The sequence below is a fragment of the Colius striatus genome, chromosome 12 (genome assembly GCF_028858725.1).
Source record: "Colius striatus isolate bColStr4 chromosome 12, bColStr4.1.hap1, whole genome shotgun sequence".
Classification (NCBI taxonomy): domain Eukaryota; kingdom Metazoa; phylum Chordata; class Aves; order Coliiformes; family Coliidae; genus Colius; species Colius striatus.
The window spans coordinates 24,569,794-24,594,216 of NC_084770.1; the positions used below are offsets into that span (position 1 = coordinate 24,569,794).

General features: G+C 57.9%; 1 protein-coding gene across 1 annotated transcript; it reads left to right on the top strand.

The window, feature by feature from the left end:
- LOC104554655 (ovotransferrin-like) lies at positions 1-23,109 on the top strand. The gene is made up of 24 exons (XM_062005304.1): positions 1-135; positions 1,918-2,081; positions 2,293-2,401; positions 3,443-3,634; positions 3,817-3,952; positions 4,357-4,412; positions 5,641-5,807; positions 5,927-6,113; positions 7,117-7,271; positions 8,263-8,356; positions 8,750-8,785; positions 9,628-9,786; positions 10,734-10,869; positions 11,842-11,906; positions 12,543-12,727; positions 13,608-13,794; positions 14,166-14,202; positions 16,969-17,156; positions 17,497-17,591; positions 18,118-18,195; positions 19,910-19,992; positions 20,689-20,825; positions 21,713-21,767; positions 22,693-23,109. The coding sequence occupies exons 1-24, from the start codon at positions 93-95 to the stop codon at positions 22,907-22,909; spliced, it is 2,961 nt and encodes a 986-aa protein (XP_061861288.1). The 5' UTR covers positions 1-92; the 3' UTR covers positions 22,910-23,109.
- The last annotated feature ends 1,314 nt before the right edge of the window (positions 23,110-24,423 follow it).

The window sequence follows — 24,423 nt, forward strand, 5'->3', positions numbered from 1 at the left end:
GGGACAGCAGTTGCAGAGCCATCACAGACTCACAGGGAGGGCACAGTCTGTGACCAAGGCTGCTGCAGCCCTCCCAGGCACCCGGCTCAAGGATGAGACTCACGCTCTCTGCTGTGCTGTCCTTCGGGATAGTGGGTAAGTGTCTGCTCAGAGTGGTTCTGGGGGATAGGGAGAGTCCAAAGCTCCCAGGAGCCCAGGCTGTCCCTGTTGGACGAGGCTGGGTGAGAGCTGCAGCACGAGCCAGCCCTGGGCAGCCCTGGAGCAGAAGCCGAGGCGTGGAGCGGTGCTTGCTTCGGCAGCTGTGCATCTCTCACAGCCAGGATGGTGTTCAGAGTGTTGGTGCCAGCAGCTTTTTCCTTGGGCCAGCCCATGATCTGCAGCTCCCCGCAGCGAGGCTGGCAAGGAGGAGGGATGTCCATCACCCACTGCCAGGAAGGGGGCTGCTGAGACCCTCTGTGCTCCTGCTACTGGGGGCGAGGGGGAAGATGCCCCTCTTGGGAGAGGAGCAGGGCTTCAGCCTGGGAGAAGAAATGAGAGCAAAGTCTCCCTGCCAAGCCTGCATCTGTGTTGGGTTAAAGCTGAAGGCGCTGTCAGTGAGCAGCCAAAGCGGCAGCGCGCCCCCAGCTCTGGTCCTGTGCTGCTCAGTGCTGCCCCTGCTCTTGGCTCAGGCTCCCCTCTATTTTCTGCCTAAATAGTGTGGCTCTGCTTAAAGCAATTGTTTCTTCTCTCTCTGCCCACAGAGTTGGCAGGCAATGGGCAGGGAGCCAAAGCAAGGAGCCTGCTGCTGTCTGCCCCTGTCCTGGGGGCTGCTGCCTGGGCAGGGGAGGAGGGAGCAGGCAGAGGATCTCGTCCTGAAGTGTGGTGGGGGTTCTTGCCCTCTGCAGGGAAGTGGTCCCCGTGCTGCTGGCATCAGAAGGTGCTCCAGCACCCTTTGCTGAGCACTAGCACACAACCACATCTTAGCAACCCGCAAGGAGGAGCCCAGGCATTGCCCAAAGGCTCTGCAGCAGAGGCTGTAGCACTTGGACCCCTGTTGCCTTCACCAGAGCAGCCTGACTCCCTCAGTGGGTGCCCATCCAGCCTCTGCCCAGGCCAGGCCAGTTGCCAGCACTGGATTGAAGTGACCATGGCTTTGTGCAGCCAAGGCTTGAAGAAAGTGGATGATGGTAGTAGGAATTAAGGCAAAGGGTTCACCCTGTGGCTCAGCCTCCTGTGCTGTGCAGCTCTGCCTGGAAGGGGCAGCTGCAGTGAGTGTGCAGCACGGGCTCAACACAGCCTTTAGCTGCAAGCTCCCAGTGTTTGTAGTGGTGGTGTTGCTGAGGGAGGTGTGAGGCTGTGTGCACCTCAGGATTCTGCTTTGGTCTCCCTGAGCAGCCAATGTACTGCGTTACCTGCCTGGGGGTCTCTCTGGAGAGAGGGCTGTGGCAGTGGACTGGCATCTCTGTTACTGCCTGGGATGGAGACAGCTCAACACATCAGATTAATTGTCCATCGAGGAGGTCATGTGTGGAAAACAGCCTGGCCAGGCCAGAGCTGCTGTCCCTCAGGGGTTATTTGCAGAGACACTGCTTCAGGGGACCGCCTGTTCTCTCTCAGTCTGCAAAGCCTTCTGTTTGATCTCAGTGGGAGAGTGTGGATCTGCTCTGCTGGGGATGGTGCTGTGAGCCCAGGCTGCTCCGTGCTGTGCAGGACATCCATCACCCAGGGTCAGGAACGATCCTCCCAGATGTTCCTGAAGGTGCACACATCAGGCAGGAGAGAAACGGGCTTCCTGCATGACTGAGGAGATGTGTGAGGTGGCTCCTGCACCCTCAGGCTGCAGGGAGCCAGAGAGCTCCTGTTCCCAGAGACACCCTTTCTCTCTCCCATGCCTGCCTTTCCATCTCTCAGATTGGTTCTCTCTGGTTCTCTCTACAGCTCTGTGTTTGGCTGCTCCCAACAAGCCAATCGTCAGATGGTGCACGATATCCTCCGCAGAGGAGAGCAAATGCCACAGCCTGAGGGACCACATGCAGCAGGAGAACGTTGCCCTGGCCTGCCTGCAGAAAGCCTCGTACCTCGACTGCATCAAAGCCATTTCGGTGAGTGGGCAGCAGAGGTGTGTGCTGGGCACTGAGGGTGCCTCAGCAGCCCCTTACACCTGCAGGAGCTTGCAGCTTCCCTTGAGCCACTGGTTCTTACCTGTGGTCCCCCTGTACTCGCCCACAAGGATCCAGGAGAGGCTCTGGGGAAGGGTTTTGCCTCCTTTGGCCCTGCTTTTTGTGTATTGACTGGACTGTTTCTGTTGCTCAGAACAATGAAGCAGATGCCATTAGCTTGGATGGTGGTCAAATCTTTGAGGCAGGCCTTGCCCCCTACAAGCTGAAGCCTGTTGTTGCTGAGGTCTACGACCAAAGTGGAGGTACATTTTCATGCAATATTCTTAGGCTAAGTGGTGGTAACAACCTGACAGTGCAAAGGGCATCCCTGCCAGGCAGAGCTCCCACATGTCCTCTGTGGAGGTGTTGGATCTGGTGCCTTCCAGATCCCAGAGGGGAAGGGGCAGGGTGGTGGTGGGGCTCCATTTCTGACCTTCACTTGCTTGTCTTCCTGCTTAGTCATCCAGACATCACAAAAACAGATGGCAGAGGCAACAGTGTTGTCAGTAGTGGTTGTGGAGGAGCAGCCAGCTGAGGTTACTGAGGCAAGAGGTGCAGGGAGTGCAGAGAGAAAAGAGGAGAAGCATAAAAAGTGCTCTGCAGCAACCCCTACTGATAAGAGTTAGCCCCATTGCTCCAGCCCTGCTCACTCTCTGTCCTGTCCTTCATCTCTCCCACCTTTCTCTGGGAAAGGAACAGGTGCCATCTCCCCATTTCTGTCTGTCTCACCTCCTGTGACCCCACCACGGCCAAAGTCCCCCCTCTCTTTCGACCTCTGCCCTCGGGTCCAGCCTGAGTGTACGCAGCACTGGGGATCAGAGCAGCACTGCAGGGGCATTCTCAGCATGGTAGCTAAGAAAATACAGCCAATGCATGAGAGACTGTGTTCCCTGCACCCCCAAACCTCAACCATTTCATTCATACACCACATGAGATGGGCTTGCTATGGTTTGAAAGGCCAGCTGTGGGGACTGGAGGCTCACCAGGGTTACACATGTGCTTCAGCAGCAGCAGCAGCACTTCAGAAAAGGTTTGTCAAAGAAGATTTGCCAAAAACAACCTGTGGAAGCATCTCTGTAAACCCACAGGCACCTGCAAGCCCTGGGCAGTGCCACAGCATTTGGTGTGTGACGGTGTTTCCAGGTCACCAGCCTTGGTCTGACACTGGCAGTGCAGCTCACCCCTGGCAGCACGGGGAGTTGCTGCTGATTTGGAAGTGCAGCACTTTGTTGTCTGACATGAGGAAGCACTCCCAGGTCCTGCTTTTTCAGTGCTCTCCTGCTTTTTTCCCCTCTGAGCTGCAGGTTCTACCGTCAGCTACTACGCCGTGGCCGTGGTGAGGAAGGGAACGGACTTCACCATAAACGAGCTGCAGGGCAAGACCTCGTGCCACACGGGGCTGGGCAGGTCTGCAGGCTGGAACATCCCCATCGGGGTGCTCCTGGAGCGGGGAGACATCAAATGGGACGGCAAAGACTCAGGCTCCATCGAGCAAGGTGAGGCAGGGAGCGGCGTGTGCTGGGGCAGCCGGGGCGGTGGCACGGCCAAAGAGGTGCCCAGAGCCACGGAGCTGGCTGGCACAGTGCTCGAGTCCCTGATGGTCCTGCTGCACCCCTTCCCTTCCAGCTCCTAGCAGGAGTGAGCTTTAGACTGACTGTTGCCTCTTTCTCACCCGTAGCCGTGGCCAATTTCTTCTCTGCCAGCTGCGTGCCCGGGGCCACCACCGAGCAGAAGCTGTGCCGCCAGTGCAAAGGGGACTCCAAAACCAAATGCTCCCGCACAGGACCTTACTCTGGATACTCTGGAGCATTTCAGTGAGTGGAAGTCAGTTTTCCTTTGGGGAAATATTCTAGCCCTGCCACCAGCAAGCTTTCCTTACCCCAGGGAGGGCTGTGTTGCAAGCAGGGGACCAGAGGAGGCTGGATGTGTAGAACAACGGGGAGTGCTGGTAATTAAAGATGCAATTAGCAATACCTGGCAGGCAGCTGGTGGGAGAGGAGGGGCAGCTGGCTGGGATGGTCTTGCACACACTTAATACCCAGTGTTAGCATGGTGGTAGGTCTGCCTGGGCTGCCTGAGCATTACTGCCCTGCTGTTGTGTTTTTCGGGGGAAGCCCGCTGCTCCGTGGCTGCAGTTTGTGCCCAAAGGGATTTGCTGAGCCAGAGCTGGGGAGCCACGGTGTCTGGTGCTGTAACACCTCTTCTGTTGCACCTGCAGGTGTCTGAGAGATGGCAAAGGAGACGTGGCTTTTGTGAAGCACACAACTGTTCAAGGTAGGCCTGTGAGATCACTTGTTTCTCTCCGCTCCAGCCTCTCGCTGCCACTCCAATTAGTTGACTGCTGCAATTAGCCTACACTATGCAGGCTTTCATCCCTCTCCAGGTTTGCCCCAAAGCCCCTTCTCCTTTCATCTCTAGGAACATGCTTTGCACACTGTGGACTGACTCGTCTTTGTTACTGAAAAACATAGTTGTGGTGGGCTCTGCTTTCTCTTCCCTTTGGGGCTGTTCTCTGATGCTGCTTGGTGCAAGTCCAGTGGGGTTATCCTAGAGCCAGCTGTGACATTACCACAGCAAAGGCAGGGTGAGGGCTTGTGTTGGTAATTCCACTCACCCAGCCCTTTGGGAGAGAGCTTGGAGGGAACTCAGCCCCCAGGGAGGGTGCGCTGGCTCTGTGCCCCTCAGAGACGAAGATGGCCTGGCAGCCCAGGACCTGAGCAAGCTCACGAGGCAGGGACACATGTCCTGTGGGGAGATGCTCAGAGGGGTGGGCTGCAGCAGCAGCCTGGGGAAGATCTGGCTTTGGGGGCACCTCAGAGCAGCCTGCCTGTGCCTACAAGGAGCTTAGCAAGAAAATGAAGCCAAGATGTTTATGGAGGTGGACAGTGGGAAGAAGAGAAGGAGTAACCATCAACTGAAACAAGGGAGATTTGGATACAGGTTTTTCCCCTCGGGGCCAGTGCAGCAGTGGGACAGGTTGCCCAGCACAGCCCTGCACCCTCCAGCCTTGGAGGTTTTCCAGCTCTTCCAGGAGAAGGCTGTGTCTGCCTGTGCCCTGTGCAAGGGCTGGGGCTGGAGGTCCCTTCCCACCCAGATTCTCCTGCAGGCCTGTAATGTCTCCCTGGGCTCTGCTCAGCCCTGCCCTTGGCTACCTGCTGGCCTCCCCAGAGCTCCTGTGGCTGCTGACCCCTGCAGTCCCTTTGTGTGGCATTTGCAGGTCCGTGTGTATCAGTCCCTGTTTGTTTGTGTCAGGGTGCCCAGACCCTCCTGCCACACAGTTCCTCTTGGGTGAGGTGTGACAGAGGCAGAGATCATCCCCCTTTCCCTTGCACACGTGTCCCCCTTCCTGCATTGCCTCCCTCTGTGTGCAACCCCCTTGTCTTCAGCCAAGAACTGTCCCCCTGAGCTTCTCAGCGACCAACCTGTCACAAAGCCGCCCCTGAGGGGCTCTCTTGGGTGTGTTTGCACGGTGACACAGCTCCTGGTTCCTCCTCTCCTGCAGAAAACGCTGCAGAGAAGGATGAGTACGAGCTGCTGTGCCTGGACGGCTCCCGGCAGCCCGTGGACAACTACAGGACCTGTCACTGGGCCCGGGTGCCCGCGCACGCCGTCGTGGCTCGGGACGATGACAAGGTTGAGGACATCTGGAACTTCCTCTCAAAAGCACAGGTATGGCCAAGCTCTCCCTTTGTTTCCCCTAGAGGCCCTTCTTCCCTCCCCTTGCTTCGCCTGCCCTCCAAGCACTCAGCCACGCTCACTTGCTGAGTGGGTTTTTCCCCTCGCGGCAGGAAAAGTTTGGCGTGGGCACGAGCGGCAGCTTCCAGCTCTTTGGGCAACCTGGCAAGAAGGACCCAGGCCTCAAAGACTTGCTTTTCAAAGACTCTGCTGTACAGCTGAAGCGTATCCCAGCACTGATGGACTCCCAGCTCTACCTGGGCTTTGAGTATTACACTGCCATCCAGAGCCTTCAGAAGGGTAAGGCACGGCGTCACGTCAGGGTGAGCTGCACTGGAGAGATGGGGGTCAGCAAGTGCCTTTTCCTCAAACACACACAGTGGTCTCTGCAAAATAGCCTCTGTGCAAGGTATTCCCATTAAAATCAGGCCACCTCCACAAACCTCACACCAACAAGAGGAGTTTTGTGGAGTCCAAAGTGAAAATCACATCATCCTCACAGCAGCAAAGGTGGGAAATTTACACCCAACTCCAGCCCTCATCCCTTCACAGTAATTCCAACAGCAGAACTTGCCCACAGTTATTCAGCTGCTGGCAGAGATTGGGCCTGGTCAGCCCTGCTGCTTGGAAAAGCCATTTACTGGGATGTAAGAGGAAGAAACATCCCAGGACACGAGGTCCAGTGTTGGCCACTCGAGGGAAACAGTGTCCCTTCTTTCCATCTGGACTCATCAAGCGTTTGCCCGTGTCACAGCTGCCTTTCTGAGAGCCAAACACCCTAGCAGTGAGCTCCCAAACCCACCCAGAGTGCTCAGAGATCTCTGTGGCAGGCTCAGCCCCTGTGGCCTTGGTGGAAGGGGGTTCATGGACCCCACGTAGCACCAACATGGATCATTCAAATGCTGGTGTTCTTCCAGCTCTGTCTGGTCTTAGTCTCGTGGCTGTGTGGGCTGAGAGGGCTGGAGACAGGCAGAACAGGCTGTGGGCAGCAGTACCAAGTACTGCTACTGCACAGTGCTTGAGTGGTCACCACCTTTTAGCTAATAGGTGCCCCATGAACAGCTTGTGTTATGCAGAAGCTCTCTCCCTGAGCTGGGAGCTGGCTTTTGAGCTTAGGGATCATCCCTTCCACTCACTCCAGCCCAGGGCTTTTCAAACAAGAACCTCTTGCCCTGGGCAGCAGCAGGTTGGTGCTTCATGGCTGAGCCTCAAGCACCAAGAAAGTAGCCTTATGTGTGTTTGTAGCCTCGTGGCTCGGGAGGGCTGGAGGCTCAGCCTTGTTCTCCCTGTGCTGCTTTCACAGACCAGCTGAACCCCAACCGCAGAGAGAACAAGACACGGTGGTGTGCGGTGGGCAAGGATGAGAAGAGCAAGTGTGACCTCTGGAGCGTGGTGAGCAAGGGAGAGGTGGAGTGCACCGTGGCAGACACCCCCAGGGACTGCATCGTCAGGATCATGGTAAGGATGCTTTCCCTTTTCCTTCTCCCTGGGAGCCTTGCAGGTGGAGAGCAGCATTGCTCCTCTCAGCCTGGGACGGGACGGAGAGGGGAAGAGTGGGGAGGGGATGCTCAAATAGACACTGGGAGCTTTGTGAGAAGTGGGCAGAAAGCAACCTCACCAGCAGGAAAAGCTCAGCTGGGTCTGCAGCAGAGCTTTTTGCCAGGAAAAGGTAGGCAAAATGCAGAGGGAAACAGCTCCTGCTTGGAAGAGGAGGGATCCTGTAGCAGAGACCAGGGTGCAGCCCAGAGGGCTGGCTCAGTGCTGTGAGGACAGCACAACACACAGCCTGCAGAGAGCAGGGGAGAGAGGGGAGTCTGCTTGGCAGGGGAGCAGGCAAAGGGAGCCCCAGCATGCAGGTGTCTGGGGAGGAGAGCTGCTGCTGCAGCTGCTTACAAGCACATAGGAGCATAATGTCAGCACTCTCTGTGTCTGCAGCAGTGAGAGCTCTGTGTGCTGAGGGACATGCTGAGGGGTGGCCTCTGCCCTCCCCTTGGACCCAGGCCCCTCTCCCTTACAGCCAGGGCTGCTTTTGCATTCTGATCTCTCAAAGTGCTGCTCTGGGAGTGTGCAGCACCACTTCAGTGGGGTCTCAGGAGCACTGACAGGGATTTAGAAGGTGTTTGCTGAGAAGATGGGGCAGCACTTCTTTCTGGTGTCTCCAGTGACAGGACAGGGGGTAATGGGCACAGGCTGGAACGCACTTAAACACAAGGAGAAAGTCCTTTGGTGCTGAGCTGAGGGAGCCCTGGCCCAGGCTGCCCAGGGACGGTGTGGAGGCTCCTTCTCGGGAGGTTTCCAAACCCGCCTGGACACATTCCTGTGCCCCCTGAGCGAGGGGAACCTGCTTGAGCAGGGGCTGGGGCTGCAGCAGCTCTGCAGGGCCCTTCCAGCCCCCACTACTCTGTGATTCTGTGATCCTGTGTTCATGGCTGCTCCCTTGTCATTGCAGAAAGGGGAGGCAGATGCCATCAGCTTGGACGGAGGCTTTGTCTACACTGCTGGTGTCTGTGGCTTGGTGCCAGTGATGGGAGAGAACTATGAGGGTAAGCACAGCCCAGGCTGTCCCTGGGGGCCCAGGTGATGGGGAAGGGGCTGGTGCAAAAGCTCTGGGATTGTTCTGAAATCTGGAGAGCAGCCTGAGGGCTGCATCCCACAGGAAGCACACGGTGCTGGGGCAGCTCTGCGCTCCGTGGGACAGCCCTGGCAGGGTGGGCATCCACAGGCAGGAGCACAACCACCTCCAGCTCCTCTCTTCTGTGTCCCTTGGTAATTGGTTTAGCTCAGAGGAGCAGATGGAAGCTGTGCTTTGTTCTTTTGATGCACAAGGGGGTACCTGAAATAGTCACTTTTAGAGTGAAGCTTCTCCAGCAGTTACTGAGCTCGATTCTGTTTTGCATTTGCCATATCTTTGACCTTCTTCTTTTTCCCTCCCTCAGATGAGAGTCAATGCAAGAAAGCCAAAGCAGAACCAGGTAATTACCTCCAGCAGAGGCACAGAACACAGTCCTGATGGACAGGAGTAGGCAAATATATGCATGCAGTGGTGAGCAGAGGATAAATGGGCACATGGCACACACAGAGCCACGGTGTCCCCTAGGGGTGTTCAAAACGTGGGAGATAAATTCAGTGGCCAGCTGGAAAGTCTGGGGCTGCAGCAGGTAGGGAGGCAGAGGTGTGTGTGCTCAGCTGCTGCTGCAGCACAGGCACCCTGGGACAGTGACAGGGCTGCACACAGGGAAAGGGGGTGACTGCCTCAGGAAACTGCTCCTTAGAGAGATGGGAAGAGGGAAAGGAGGGAAGTGTTTTGTCCTTTGCTAAAGAGGGGATGAGGAATCAGGAGAGGATAAGAAGTTGTTGTGTATGTCTTGCTGGAGCCTTTGGGAATATGCAGGAGTTTGGGGGTGGGGGATCTCCCTTTCCCAGGAGCAGGGGGGGAGCAGATGCATCACAGCAACAGAAGAGGTTCCAAAGAAACATAAGGAAGAATTTCTTCCCTGTTCAGTGAGGGAGCACTGGAAGGGGCTGCCCAGATGGGCTGTGGAGTCTCCTCTGGAGACATTCAAACCCACCACGTTGGGCAAGTTCCTGTGTGACCTACTCTAGTTGGTCCTGCTCTGGCAGGGAGGTTTGCACTGGGTGAGCTTTCCAGGTCCCTTCCAGCCCTTGAGACTCTGTGATTCTGTGACAAACACTTCCCTTGCTGCTGCCTGGCACACCCTTGCTGAGTGCAGAGTGTTCCTGCCCCTCTGTTTGTCGGGGACAGCACTCTCCTGAGGGACAGCCCTTCACTCTGCTCCCTCTTCTCTCCTGGAAGCCTCCTACTTCGCTGTGGCTGTTGTGAAGAAATCTGACGACAGCATCAACTGGAACAACCTGCAGGGGAAGAAGTCTTGTCACACAGCTGTGGGCAGGACTGCTGGCTGGAACATCCCCATGGGCCTGATCCACAACAGGACTGGCAGCTGCAACTTTGGTGAGTCCTCTGCCCCGGCAGCCTGCTCCCAGCAACGTGCTCCTGCCCTTCACCTCCCCTTCCTCTCGCCTGGAGCTGGGAGATGGAGCAGACTCTGCTATTTAAGGGTTTTTTAAGGTATTTAAGGAAAGCTTTAGGCCGTTGGTGGCTGTTTCAGATCAGAATGTGGCATGTCAGCTGCTGCTGGGGGGGCTTTGCTTTCTGTTCACATCTCCTTCCCTCTGCAGCAGCCCCAAAGGTGTTTCCCAGCAGGGAGTACAGGCTGCCCTGGGTATAGGGGGCCTGGTGCTTGTGCAGGGTGTGGAGTGGGGGCAAGGGATAGGCTCATGCATCCCAGCAGGGAGAGGAAGGACTGGGAACAGGTTTTTGTGCAGGAATCGTAAAGAGTCTGACCTGACTGGCTGAGAACAAAGGGGTAAAAGTCTGTGTTGGCTCTGACACTTTAGGGGTCATTCAGGGCATCAGCTTCTACATCCAGCCTTCAGTCAGTGAGAGCCACAGTCCAACAAAATCTGTTTGGGAGGATCATCACCAAGTGCAAATGAAACATATAGTTACTCAAAGGCAATCTCCAACTGCAGGAGGACAGCAGTGTGACTTGGCCCCTCTGTCCCTTGCCTGCCTTCCCCACTGTCCCTCCCTCCCTCCCTCCCTCCCCCAGAGCTCTGCCATCACTGCTGACCCACAGAAGCTCTCTGGCACCTGGCAATGGTTTGCAGCAAGGCATTTCCTCTTTTCATGCCAAGACAGTGCCTATTGCAGTGGAGCCTCAGGCTTCACTTCATTGCCAACAAGACATGAGTTTCATAGTGAACACCGGCCACAGGCCATGTGCTGGCGCTCCTGCTGCCAGCCTGCTGCCACCTCCCTGCCCACACAGCACGTGAGGAAAGGAAAACCCAACTTGTCAGTGCAGGAAAAATGATCTCCCCTCCTCTTGCCTGCAGATGAGTACTTCAGTGAGGGCTGTGCCCCCGGCTCGGCCCGGGACTCCCGCCTCTGCCGCCTCTGCAAGGGCCCAGGGACCAGTAAGTGCGTCGCCAGCAGCCACGAGAGGTACTACGGCTACACTGGAGCTTTCAGGTAGGTGTGGAGACACTCACAGACCCTTGGTTATGGGTAGGTCACAGGTGGAGTATGGCCTCATGTGCTGACCTCTTTATCTCCACGACACTGCTGAAGGTGTAGATGTAATGTTATAGATTCACTGGGGGTGGGAAGGGCTCTGCAGAGCTGCTCCAGCCCCAGCCCCTGCTACAGCAGGTTCCCCTGGCTCAGGGGACACAGGAACGTGTCCAGGTGGGTTTGGGAACCTCCTGAGAAGGAGCCTCCACACCCTCCCTGGGCAGCCTGGGCCAGGGCTCCCTCACCTCAGCATCAAAGGACTTTCTCCTCCTCTGCCAGTGGAACTGCCAGGGACCAGTAACTCCATCCCGTGCCTGTTACCCCTTGTCCTGCCACTGGCCACCACACAGCAAACACTGGCCCCATCCACACCTGCCCTTTAGGGATTTCTCATCATTGCCGAGGTGCCCCTGAGCTCAGGTTTCTCCTCTCCAGGCTGAACAGCCCCAGGGCCCGCAGCCTTTCCTCCTCACACACACGTTCCATCCCCTCAGCATCCTGGCAGCCCTGCCCTGGCCTCTCTCCAGAATTGGGCATGAATCTAAGGAGAGGGTGAACACTGTTTCATTTCCATCTGACAGCAAGGATCAGGCTTCAGGCCCTGCAGGCCTTTGGGTGAACATGAGGGTTTTTATGGAGCTGTTTAGCCCTGCAGGAAGGCATTGCAGAAAGCAAGGCTGAGTTCTGTACCTGGCCTAACTGCTGCTCTCAGACTCCAACACAAATCAGCTGCTTACCCATGGGTTTGTTGCACAGCCTGTTCAAAGCCCGTGTTTCAGATATCCTTGGGACATTCATGGAAGGGGTCGCAGACCTGCCTGTCCTCAGGGCTTCATTCTACAAAACAAAACAGTAGGTCAGGAATCAGATCTGCAGGAAAGGGCCAGGACTGAAGCAGCCACATCACCTGCCTTTCTCTGTGCTTCCCAGGTGTCTGGTAGAGGAGGGCGACGTGGCCTTTATCAAGCATTCAATCGTGGAGGAAAACACTGATGGTAGGTGGTTGTTCTGCCACGTGGGTCCTGGCAGGGCTGTTTTGCCACATGGGTCCTGGCAGGGCTGCCTTCCCCTCTTTGTTCTGCTACATGGGTCCTGGCAGGGCTGCCCTCCCCTCCTCTGCATTGTTTTTGTTCCCATTGCAGGAGGTGACAGCAACCTTTGCCTCCTCATCCTCCGAGTCTCACCCCTCCCAGAGGAGGGGTAGAATTCAGGTGCCAGCGTGTGCCAGCTACCCAAGATGGCCCTTCCCAGGCCTCTCTGCAGAGACACTTCCCTGCCAGCTGCCCCTTGGTTTCAGCTGCATTCAGGGCATCCCTTGGCTGGGGGCTCTGGCCCTGGCAGCAACCTGCCCCTAGATCACGAGCTCAGGTCACGGTTCTGAAAGCAGCAGCTGAAGTTTTCTTAGTTTTGAGGGGAAAAACCATGCAAGGAAGGAGCTGTAACTGCATGTGCAGCCTGCTCAGAGAGCCCCTCACACCCCAGTGACTGCTCCTGAGCTCCCCCTCAGCCGCCTTGGCACATGCCGAGCGCACGTGTGGGCCGGGACACAGGTCTTGCTCAGCCAGTGCTGCGGGGCTGACGTGCTTCTGCCACACAACAGTTCTCCAGCTCCAAACCTTTGCTCTTCAAAGGGAAAAATAATGAAGACTGGGCTAGAAACCTGAGAATGGACCAGTTTGAGCTGCTGTGCACGGATGGGCGGCGGGCAAACGTCATGGACTACAAGGAGTGCCACCTGGCCAAGGTCCCTACCCATGGCGTGGTCACACGCCCTGAGATGGCACAGAAGGTCCGTGAGCTGCTGGAGAGACAAGAGGTGAGTTTGGGGTGTGCTGGGCAGAGGGAGGGTTATGGGGCACTTTGCATTTGCAGGGCAGGGATGCCCTGAGTCTCCCTGAGTCAGCACGATGTGGCTGATGAGTTGAACCTGCTGCCGTGGGTGCCAGCCTCCTCCCTCCCTCAGCCTCCTGCTGCCTCCATCCCTGCCCTGCTGCTCCTGCCCCTCTGACACACGAGCAAACACCCCTGGAGGGAGCAGCCAGCTCGCAGGGGCAGCTGCTGCCACGCCACACTCACTCTGGCACCATTGTGTGCTGGGCTGTGGGTGTCAGTGGCTGTGTGTTGGGATGTAGGTGTCATCATCCTTGAGCTGGAGGAAATGAAAGACACAGGATTGTTGTATGCAGTCATTTCCAAGTCAGCCACGATTATACAAAGTCATATTTATCCATCAAAGCCCCTTTTCCAGCTAGTTCTCTGCATTCCAGGAGCAATAACAAAAGTAAGCTCCAGCACGTTGCTGTGGCTGGATGCATTCTGCACGCTGTGTTCTGCAGGGAAAGGCAAGGCTCTGACCTCATTTCTACAGAAGCAACATCCAGAGGTTGCTGTGAGAAGCGAGGCTGTCCCCTCCTCCTCAGGCTGTTCCCTTTGCAGGAGGGTTTGGGGTCAGGCACAGCTCTGAGGATTCAGCAGCCCCCTGCTCACACACATAACAGCTGCTGGGGGCAACGTGGGCAGGTTCAGCCAGCCCTGGCTGATTGCACTCTGGAAAATAAAGCCTCATAAACTCCCTCATCTAACCACACAGGCATAAGGCTGGATGTGAGAGTGCTGGAGGCCGTGTGGGGCACAGCTCAGGGCTGAGCCAGGGCAGCTCTGTGCTGCTCACACCCACTGACCTCTCTGTGTTCCAGAAACGCTTTGGAGCAAGAGGAGTCGAGAAGGAGAGGTTCAAGATGTTTGAGTCTCGGACCAAGGACCTGCTGTTTAAAGACTCCACCAAGTGTCTGGTGAAGCTCCATGATGGGATGACATACAGGGAGTTCCTTGGAGAGGAGTACTATGCTTCAGTTGCCAGCCTCAACACCTGCAACCCGTCAGGTGAGTGTCACAGCCCTGGGAAGGGGCCGTGAACTGCAGCTCTCAGCCTGGCAGCCACAGGCACAGTTTCTTCTGTAGCTGCCCATTTAGTGTTTTAAAGCCAAATGAGGGTAACTCAAGTTTGTTTCCCTTGATGGGGTGAGATGGAAACTCTTGTGAAGCCTCCTGCTCCAGCATCAGTGGGGTTTTACTGCCCTTGAGCAAATGTGCCCTCAGAAGAGCCCACCCCATCCCATCAGTGGGTGGCTGGTGCCTTCTGTGCCCAACACACCGTTTCTTGTGGCACACTCAGTACATGTTCAGGTTGTGCTGCTGGGACAGGAGTGTTTAAAGGCAGGATCTGAACTTGTCCCTGTCCTTTCCCCTTTCAGATCTCCTCCAAGTGTGCACCTTCCTCGAGGACAAGCAGTGAGATGGGGAGCAGCCTCTGAGCTGTGAGTGCTGCCGTGGCCTGGGCAGGGACCACTGCAGAGGCCCCTCTGCCCTCGCTGCTTTCTCTGCCCTTCTGCATCGCTCCAAGTGTGGCTGCTGGAGCCCTGGCTGCTGAAGCTCGGGCTGCTGGAGCCCTGGCTGCTGAAGCCTGGGCTGCCGGAGTCCTTGCTGCTGCAGCCCTGGCTGCTCTCTGCTGCCACCACAGCAAGAAATAAAGCCTGAGATCTAAACGGCTGTCCTGACATTGTTTTCCCAAAGGATCCCTCAGCCCGCTCCTTGGTCAGCACCTCTGGCTGCAGGGCAGGGCCAGATGCCAGCCTGGTTATTGCCCATGCTGCTGCCTGGTGGAGAAGCTTTGTTTTGACATTTGCCACAGCAAAATGAATATGCCCCAGAGCCTGCTGAACAGAGGCTTTGCTTTGTACTCCCCGTGCCTTTGCTTCGCCCAGGGCACCCCGTTACCATCCCCAGCAGCTGACAGTTGCCCAGTGTGGCTGGGACGTGTCCGAGGGAGAGTGTTTATGGCAGGGAAGCTGAAGGATGAGGAAGGGGAAACACCCAAAGCACCAGAATGCAGTGGTTGTAGGATGGCAGGTGAAGGTGTGAATGGAAATCACTCTTCCTCGGATGCTGGGTGCTGGGAGCTGAGTGGTTTCCACCAGGCAGAACTCTTAGGACATGTACTAAATGGATGGGGACAGTCCAGCTTGGACTTGCTTTCTGAAAACTGGAGGTTTCCAGAAAACTGCTGTCTGAATGACAGAGCCCAGAGGGTGGGGATCAATGGCACAGAGTCGAGCTGGAGGCCTGTGGCCAGGGGAGTTCCACAGGGATGGGTTCTGGGGCCAGTCTGGTTCAACATCTTCATCAACCACCTGGATGAGGGGACAGAGGGACCCTCAGCAAGTTGGCTGATGACACCAAACTGGGAGCACTGGCTGATTCCCCAGAGGCTGTGCTGCCATTCAGCGGGATCTCAACCGGCTGGAGAGTTGGGCAGAGAGGAACCTCCTGAGGTTCAACAAGGACAAGTGCAGAGTCCTGCATCTGGGAAGGAACAACCCCATGCACCAGGACAGGCTGGGGGTCAAACTGCTGGAGAGCAGCTCTGCAGAGAGAGACCTGGGAGTGCTGATTGTTAATAAGCTAAACATGAGCCAGCAATGTGCCCTCGTGGGCATGGTCAATCAGGTCAAGGGAGGTTCTTCTCCCCCTCTGCTCTGCCCTGCTGAGGCCTCATCTGGAGTCCTGTGTCCAGCTCTGGGCTCCTCAGCTCAAGAGGGACAGGGAAGTGCTGGAGAGAGGCCAGTGCAGGGGCATCAAGGTGATCAGGGGACTGGAACATCTTCCCTATGAGGAAAGGCTGCAGGACCTGGGGCTGTTTAGTCTGGAGAAGAGGAGACTGAGGGGAGATCTTATTAACATTTATAATTATCTAAAGGGTGGGTGTCAGGAGGTTGGGACATCCCTTTTTTCTATAGTAGCCAGCAACAGGACAAGGGGTGATGGGATGAAGCTGGAACACAAAAAGGTCCATCATAAGAAAAAGCTGGTTTACTGTGAGGTGAGGGAGCCCTGGCACAGGCTGCCCAGAGAGGGTGTGGAGGCTCCTTCCTTGGAGAGCTTCTAGCCCTGCCTGGACACGTTCCTGTGTGACCTGATCTAGGTGGGACCTGCTTCTGCAGGGGGGTTGGACTGGACAATCTCTGGAGGTCCCTTCCAGCCCCCACCACTCTGTGAATCTATGAAAACAACCCCCTAGGGCTGGCTTAGAAGTGTGTGTGTTCTGGTGTTCTGTCTGATGTGCCTGAAAAACAAAGTGCTGACCTGAAAACCAAGCTGTAGGTGGGCAGCCTGACTTAGGCCCACGGTGGAAAGGTGAGACAAGATGAGCTGCAGAGGCTCCCTGTGTGGGAGGAACAGAGCCTGGAGGAACCTCAGGGAAGAGCTGCTGAGGCCAGAAAGGTGCAAAGTGCTCCTGGCTGTGAGGGAGTGAGTGATGGTTTATGGCTGTGTTGTGGGAACTGTGTTAGGACTGAAGCTCACCTTGGAAGGCAGAAAGGTAGAGTCTGCCAGGAAACAATGGAGTTGAGTTCCTCACATCCATTGCAGGATGAGGTGAGCGCAGCAGAAGGGCTTTTTTAACCTGCTGTTAGGAGCTGGCAGAGAAAGAGACACAGTGCCTCCAAGAGCCCGCTCTGAGAACTGCCCGGGGCTGCGGGTAGAAAACCTTCCCCAAGAAAAGCTGCATCATCCGTCCTGCTCATCTGTAACCCCCCATCCCGCAGACAGAAGGCACAGCAAGCAGAAACCTCACCAGAGGTTCTCAGAGTAGCTAGAGGTAGATCACCAGGGTCTCCAGCCCACAGACGGGGGTCAGGCGAGTCCCTCAGGGCAGGCGCTGAGACCCTCCCAGGATGGGGCCTGTGCCCTTCCCAGCCACCACATCCCACGGCTCTGCACCCTGGAGCTGGAGCGAGCGGGGTTCGGGGGTGACAGGACCAGAGGAAAGCGGCTGGAGCTGCCCCAGGGGAGGTTGAGGCTGGAGCTAAGGCAGAACTGTTTCCCTGAGAGGGGTGTCAGCCCCTGTGCCAGGCTGCCCAGGGAGCTGGGGGAGTGCCCAGCCCTGCAGGGATCCCAGAGCCGTGGGGCTGAGGTGCTGAGGGCTGTGGGTCGGTGGTGGCTGTGGCAGGGCGAGGGCAGGGCTGGGCTGCAGCAGCCTCCAGGCGCCGCGGGCTCCAGGGTGGCTGTTGCCCCGCCCCGGAGGCGGAAGCGGGAGGCGGCGGCGGGCGGAAGGCGACGTGTGCGCGGGGCCGCGGCCATGGCGGGGCTGGAGCCGCACCTCGAGGCGCTGCGCCGGGAGCTGCGCCATGCCGACCCCGCCGTGCTGTCCGTGCTGCTGGCCCTGCTCGCCGTCGCCCTCACGCTGCGTGAGTCGGGGAACCCCGTCCCCTCCCGTCCCTTCCCCTCCCGTGCCGTGCGCTGGCCGTGCCGCGCCGTGCCGTGCCGCGCCGTGCCGTGCCGCGCCGTGCCGTGCGCTGGCCGTGCCGTGCCGTGCCGTGCCGTGCCGCGCCGCGCCGTGCCGTGCCGTGCCGCGCCGCGCCGTGCCGTGCGCTGGCCGCGCCGTGCCGTGCCGTGCCGTGCCGTGCCGTGCCGTGCCGCGCCGTGCCGTGCCGTGCCGCGCCGTGCCGTGCCGTGCCGTGCTGTGCCGTGCGCTGGCCGCGGCGTGCGGCGGCGGCTGACGCGCTGCCCGCTCTGTGTGTCCCGCAGTGCTCTGGAGGCTGCTGCAGGGCCGGCGGAGCAGCCGCAGGGCCGTGCTGCTGCTGGGGCTGTGCGACGCGGGCAAGACGCTGCTGTTCGCGCGGGTGAGCGGGGCCCGGGCCGGGAGGCTGCTCCGGGGAGGGCGGCGCGGGTCGGGGGCCCCAGCACGGCGCGTTTCGTGCCGGAACGCTCCAGGCGTTTGGTGCACGGAGGTTGGGATCAGATGCCTCAGGTCTGCCACCGCTCACTTGTTCTGCACCTCCCCGGCAGGAGGCTGCAGGGAGCTGGGGCTGGGCTCTGCTCCCCAGTAATGAATGACAGGACAAGGGGAAACGGGCTCCAGTTGCCCCAGGGAGGTTGAGGCTGGAGCTGAGGCAGAACTGTTTCCCTGAGAGGGGTGTGAGCCCCTGTGCCAGGCTGCCCAGGGAGCTGGGGCAGTGCCCAGCCCTGGAGGGATCCCAGAGCCGTGGGGCTGAGGTGCTGAGGGGTCAGTGCTGGGCTGGGCAGGGCTGGGACTCGGGACCTCCAGGGGTTTTTCTAACCCAAATGAGTGTGTGATTTCCCCTTTGCAGGGGCTGACACAGGGTGTCTGCAGCCCCTTTGTCTGACAGCCCCTCTGTCTGTCCCCAGCTGCTGACGGGCAGGTACCGCGACACCCAGACGTCCATAACCGACAGCTCGGCCGTGTACAGGGTGGGCAGCAGCAAGGTGAGAGGCAGCCCTTTGCCTGGGGCCTGGGGCTTGCTTGCTGTGCACAGCTGCTGCCTGTGCTTGTCTGCTCCCTCTGCTGAACCTGTGCTGTTCAGAGCCAGCTTGTTCTGGGCACAGGGAGGGTTTTTGTAGGGGATGCATGTGGAGCAAGTAGGAAGTAGTGAGAGGAGGCTCCTTGTCCCCAGTGGGGTTGGGTTTTTTCTTTGCTTGTCAAATCATGGAGCCTTTATTTGGCTGCATTTTCAGATGTGGGCAGCATGTGGGGTTTCCCCTCTAGGAGAGAGAAAGGAGCTGCTTTTCCCAGCAGAGAGAGGCACCCAGCATGGGGACAGCAGTGTGACAGGGAGCAGGAGGGTTGTGAGGGGCTGTCGTCTTTGGTTTGTTGGGAACTTCTTCGTCTCCCGACAAAACTTGACTTCAAAAGCTTCAGCAGGCTTAAGAAAAGCCTCCAGCTGCACTTCATATGGACTGAGAAAGGGGTTTGGTGACTCCCATATCCTGGGCTGGCACAGACCTGGGTGTTTTCTGTTCCTGGTGGTCTCTCAGTCACAGAATGGTTGGGGGCTAGAAGAGACCTTTAGAGACCATCCAGTCCAACCCCTCTGCTAAAGGAGGTCCCACCTAGATTAGGTCACACAGGAATGTGTCCAGGAGGCTCTTGAAAATCTCCAGAGAAGGAGAAGTTTAGTTTCAGAGAGTTTAGAGTTTAGTTGCAGAGAGCTTCCCTCTTGCTGGCTGGCAGCACCTTGTGTGCTGGGGCACTGGAGAAGCAGAGGATGTGTTTGTGGCTTCTCTGTGGCAGCTGTCAGTGAAAGGTGATGATAAGGAGAGGGGAAAGACTTAGTGAAGGCAAGTACAGGGCTTTGGGTTTTTGTATCTTGGGGTCTCTGAGATCAAGCAGGGAGGTGTTTGGAGGGGAGGGAGCTGTGCTGGAATGCTGCAATGCAGGCTGGTGCTTTCCTGTGTTGAACCTGCTTCCCTTGAGATCCAAGAGTGGGGAGGAGGTGCAGGGCCTGCTCTGGTGGTCCTTCCCCTCGAGAAGGTTCTGAGGTGGCCCTGTCTGGCCCCGTCCTCCCTCTCTTTGTTCCCCTCAGTGTCACTGAGCTGTGAAGAGGGAAACATTTTCAGCTCTCAGCTAAAGGAAAACTCTTACAGGAGAGGCCTTGTGTTAGTTTTAGTGCTGTTCCCAGCCAAGCAGGGTGGCTTTAGGGAGAGCTGCAGTTGGGTTGGTGGGGTGTGTGTGGATGGACAGCTCGATTCACAGCCCATGGGGTCAGGGACTCGGAGGCTGGGAGCTCATGGCATTGCCATGCAGGGGTCCCCTGGCTGTTTGTGCCACAGCTTTAGCAGGGTGGCCGTCCCTGAGGCACAGCTTTAGCAGGGTGACAGTCCCTGGGGTGGGGAGGGGATGCTGCTGGAGCTGTCAGGGGCTGATGGGAGGAAGCACAGCGTTGAACACTCACCTTTCTCTGCAGTCCTGCTCTGTTCTCTCGGCTCTGGAGGGTGGCTCACTGGGGTTGGCCCCCTCCTTGCTGTATCCTGGTCAGGAATGTCACCCCTTAGCATTTCTTATGCCCATCAGGACCATTTGGGCTGGTGGAGAGGCTGCATCTTGGGGAGAGCTGTGTGCTTCTGCCCTCGGGCTGGTGTTCCCTGTTCACAGGTAGCCCTGGCTTGGGGGTTGCTGATTCCTCCCCTCTTCTGTTCCCAGGGTGCTAACGTGACCTTAATCGACCTTCCAGGCCACGAGAGTCTGCGGCTCCAGTTCTTGGAGAGGTTCAAAGCTGCAGCCAGGTAAGTTGGGGGAGGTGGCAGGGGAGGAGGGGCAGGCAGTGAGTGATGCTGAGGCTGCTGTGGCTGTGCTGGGTTCTGAGCCAGAGCCCAGCCACAGGGCAGTCACCCTTCTGCCTCCTCTCCCCATCCCTGCCTTTGTGGTGCAAAGCAGCTGCAGTGGGAAGGCTTTGGGGGATGGAATCAGAGAACCATAGAATGGTTTCAGAATGGTTTCAGGCCTCTTTAAGCTCATGGAGCCCAGCCTTTGTCCCACTCCTATCAATATCTCTGAAACCCCTCCAGGGATGGTGACTCTAACACCTCCCTGGGCAGCTGTTCCAATGCCTGACAGCCAAGAAATTCCTCCTCACACCCAGCCTGAGCCTCCCCTGGTAACACTTGAGGCTGTTTCCTTTCATTCTACTGCTTGTTACCAGGGAGAACAGATCAACCCCACCTCACTACAGCTTCCTTTTAGGTTGTTGTAGAGAGCAAGAAGGTCTCCCCTGAGCCTTCTTTACTCCAGGCTAAACAGCCCCAGATCCCTCAGCCCTTCCTCATAGGAGATGTGGACAGAGGGGGAAATAATTCCTGCTGGGGCTGATGTGGGGGGTGTCCCAGCCTGCTCCTGGGGGTGTGTGAGAACAAACATTAGCCCAGGCTGGAGCAGGTGCAGGGCAAGGTGGCAGAGCTTCAGTGGCCTCTTTCCCCCTCCAGAGCCATAGTGTTTGTGGTGGACAGCGTGGCCTTCCAGCGGGAGGTGAAGGACGTGGCCGAGTTCCTGTTCCAGGTGCTGGCAGACAGCACCGTGCTGAGGAACGCGCCCGCGCTGCTCATCGCCTGCAACAAACAAGGTACCGGGGGGTCTGTGCCCTCCTGCCCCTCCTGGGCCTGGCCTCCAGCACAGGGTAGGGGCTGGAGCTGAGCTGTGAGCTCGCACCACTCAGCAGGATGGCAGCTGGCAGCCCTGGGAGCAGTGCCCAGGTCAGGTTTTGCAGAGGAGCGCTGCTGGGGAGAGCTGTGGCTGCTAAGGCAGGCTGAGGGGAGGGAAGTGGCTTTCTGTGTGTGCAGGACTGGCCTCCTGAGTCTGCAGGCAGCAGGAAGCAGGGTCTGCTTGAGCACAGGAGCTGTCTGTGCACACCTGGTAGTTTCAGTGTTAAAATCAGACACTTAGCTGCCAGGGTTGTGTGTTTCCTGCTGATTGGACTGGCAGGAACATGCAGTTGCTGGAAGGAGACACACAATGAGATCCTTGCAGCTTGTACAGTGAAGGTGTGGGTCCCCCTGCAACAAGCTGCAGCTTGTACAGTGAAGGTGTGGATCCCCCTGGAACAAGCTGCAGCTTTGGGGCAGGATCTGGTTTGCTTTTCTTGCTTGTGCACTGTTTCAGGAGCTGCCCTGAGGCCTTGGTGGCTCCACAGGCCCCAGGTTAAAAAGCAACAGTGTTGAGCTCTGTGGTGCCAGGACAAGGGAGAGTGCTGGGCCTTGGGGGTGAGACAGTAAACTCCATCCTCTGTTGGAAGCAGCTTAGTGCCCAGCAAGGAGAAATGACTTCCTTCTGTCCTGTCAGACCTCTGGGTCGTTCCCACAGCCAGGGCCAGAGCTGCAGGAGCCTTTGTCCCAGTGCCCCCTGTGACTGCACACACTCTGAGCAGACCTTGGGGCACCTTTCAGAGGGAATCCGCTTCTGAATCCTGACATAAACCTAAAGAGCTCATTTCCTTCCCTTTTCTCTCTCTAGATGTCACGATGGCAAAATCAGCAAAACTTATTCAGCAGCAGCTGGAGAAAGAGCTGTAAGTATGGAACTGGATCTTCAGCCCTCTGAGCTTCTCTCTTACAATCAGAAAATCATTTTGGTTGGAAAAAGACCTCATTGAGTCCAGTCCCTCCCCTCACACTGCCACAGCCACCTCTGTGAGGAGAGAAAGGCTGCAGGCCCTGGGGCTGTTAAGAGAAGCCTGAGGGGGGCCCTTATCAATGCTGATCAGTCCCTACAAGGTGAGTGTCAGGAAGATGGGGCCAGGCTTTGTGTGGTGGCCAGTGCCAGGACAAGGGGTAACAGGCACAAGCTGGAACACAAACAGTTCCTCTGGCACAGGAGGAGAACCTCCTTTGGTGCTGAGCTGAGGGAGCCCTGGCCCAGGCTGCCCAGGGAGGGTGTGGAGGTTCCTTCTCAGGAGGTTCCCAAACCCACCTGGACACATTCCTGTGCCCCCTGAGCCAGGGGAACCTGCTGTAGCAGGGGCTGGGGCTGGAGCAGCTCTGCAGGGCCCTTCCAGCCCCCATTTACCATGCTGGGATTCTGTAAACTGGTGCAGATCTTGAGCACTGTTGGCTTAAAGCCTGTGGAGTGATGTCTGCTGTGGGTTATTGGGGCGATGCAGGTGAAGCCATCACTGCCTGACTCTTGCTGCTGCTGTTGTTTGCAAACCCCAACCTGCTGAAGCCCCTCTCCTCGAGCTGCCTCCTCCTCTTGCTCCCTGGAGCCTCTCCACAGCTGTGCCTTCCAGCAGGCCTTTGGGAGAAGCAGCCAAAGTGCCTGCCCTGGGCAGAATCCCTGTGTCAGGGGCCTGTGTGCTTCACAGGGCAGGACCCTGGGACCTTGGCACAGCTGGTGCCCTGCTAACAGAGCTGGGTCCAGGCCACCTCAGCAGCCCTGGCATTGGTCACCTTCCCCTGCCTGGCAGTTCCTGACCCCTTTCCCTTCTCCCTCCACAGCAACACCCTGCGTGTGACCCGCTCTGCAGCCCCCAGCAGCCTGGATGGCTCTGGCAGCGGGGGCCCTGCCCAGCTGGGGAAGAAGGGCAGGGACTTTGACTTCTCCCAGCTCCCCATGAAGGTGGAATTCGTGGAGTGCAGTGCCCGGGGCAGCAAGGGAGAGGAAGGAGATGCTGACTTCGAGGGCCTGGAGAAATGGCTGGCCAGGATTGCCTGAGGGAGAAGGGCAGGGCTGGGGGGGGAGAGAGCTGGGCAAGGACACCTGGGGCTGAGAGGAGAAGATGGTCTGGAGCACTCCAATCCCATATTGCTGTAGGAGAAAGAAACTTAAGCTGGGAATCAGCATTGTGGCCTCTTCCTCTGCTGCTCGTGGGCTTGGGAGCAACATGACACACGTGTTGGTGTGATTTTCTCTGACTGGCTCTTCAACGTTGTTTTCCTGTCCCCCCCTCCTGTGGGCTGCTGACTGAGCTGCTGCATTTCCTCACTCTGGAGGCTTTTCAGTTGGTACTTGCCAAGCAAATTAGGAAGGAGTGTGCTAGGGGTGAGTTTCAGAGACTGGAGTCTGCCTCTTGCCTTCTGCCTCCATGAAGCTTTGTGGGCCTGTTGCCTCTGCTGCTGCTGCTGCTGCTCACCTCCTGCCTTGGTCTCTCCCAGCTTCTTGCTGCCTGAGAGCACTCTGCATGTCCTCAGCAAAGCCCACAGGCTGCTGGGTGGGCACTCATTCAGGAGAGTATAAAAAGTCGTTTTTCTCTGTGTCTCTTACCTTCCTGCTCCTCCTCACTGGTGGGACAGTCCCCTCTCTGGGGGCTGGAGTGGTGCAGGGGAGGAGTGGTGGTGGACAGGCCTGGGCAGTGTTCCATGAGCTGAGGGCTACATCCTGAAAACCTCTTTCACTCTGCTTCTGCTGCCCATCCCTGGGCTCTCCTGCTGCCCATCCCTGGGGCTCTTCTCCTGCTGTCCATCCCTGGGGCTCTTCTCCTGCTGCCCATCTCTGGGCTTCTCCTGCTGCCCATCCCTGGGGCTCTTCTGCTGTCCATCCCTGGGTCTCTTCTCTTGCTGCCCATCCCTGGGGCTCTGCTGCCCATCCCTGGGGCTCTGCTGCCCATCCCTGGGGGGCTCTTCTCCTGCTGCCCATCTCTGGGCCTCTCCTGCTGTCCATCCCTGGGGCTCTTCTCCTGCTGCTCATCCCTGGGGCTCTGCTGCCCATCCCTGGGGGGCTCTTCTCCTGCTGCCCATCTCTGGGCCTCTCCTGCTGCTCATCCCTGGGGCTCTTCTCCTGCTGCCCATCTCTGGGCCTCTTCTCTTGCTGCCCATCCCTGGGGCTCTTCTCTTGCTGCTCATCTCTGGGGCTCTGCTGCCCATCCCTGGGGGGCTCTTCTCCTGCTGCCCATCCCTGGGGCTCTTCTCTTGCTGCCCATCCCTGGGGCTCTTCTCTTGCTGCCCATCCCTGGGGCTCTCCTGCTGCCCATCCCTGGGGGGCTCTTCTCTTGCTGCCCATCCCTGGGGCTCTCCTGCTGCCCATCCCTGGGGCTCTTCTCTTGCTGCCCATCCCTGGGGCTCTTCTCTTGCTGCCCATCCCTGGGGCTCTCCTGCTGCCCATCCCTGGGGGGCTCTTCTCTTGCTGCCCATCCCTGGGGCTCTCCTGCTGCCCATCCCTGGGGGGCTCTTCTCCTGCTGCCCATCCCTGGGGGGCTCTTCTCCTGCTGCCCATCCCTGGGGGGCTCTTCT

What these genes read in the sequence shown, in the direction of transcription:
- LOC104554655 (XM_062005304.1), top strand. Translation starts at nt 93, where the DNA reads ATGAGACTCACGCTCTCTGCTGTGCTGTCCTTCGGGATAGTGG. An exon ending in GGATACTCTGGAGCATTTCA is followed by an intron (nt 3,953 to 4,356) that starts GTGAGTGGAAGT and finishes TTGCACCTGCAG; the next exon opens with GTGTCTGAGAGATGGCAAAG. An exon ending in CAGCAGCTGGAGAAAGAGCT is followed by an intron (nt 21,768 to 22,692) that starts GTAAGTATGGAA and finishes CTCCCTCCACAG; the next exon opens with CAACACCCTGCGTGTGACCC.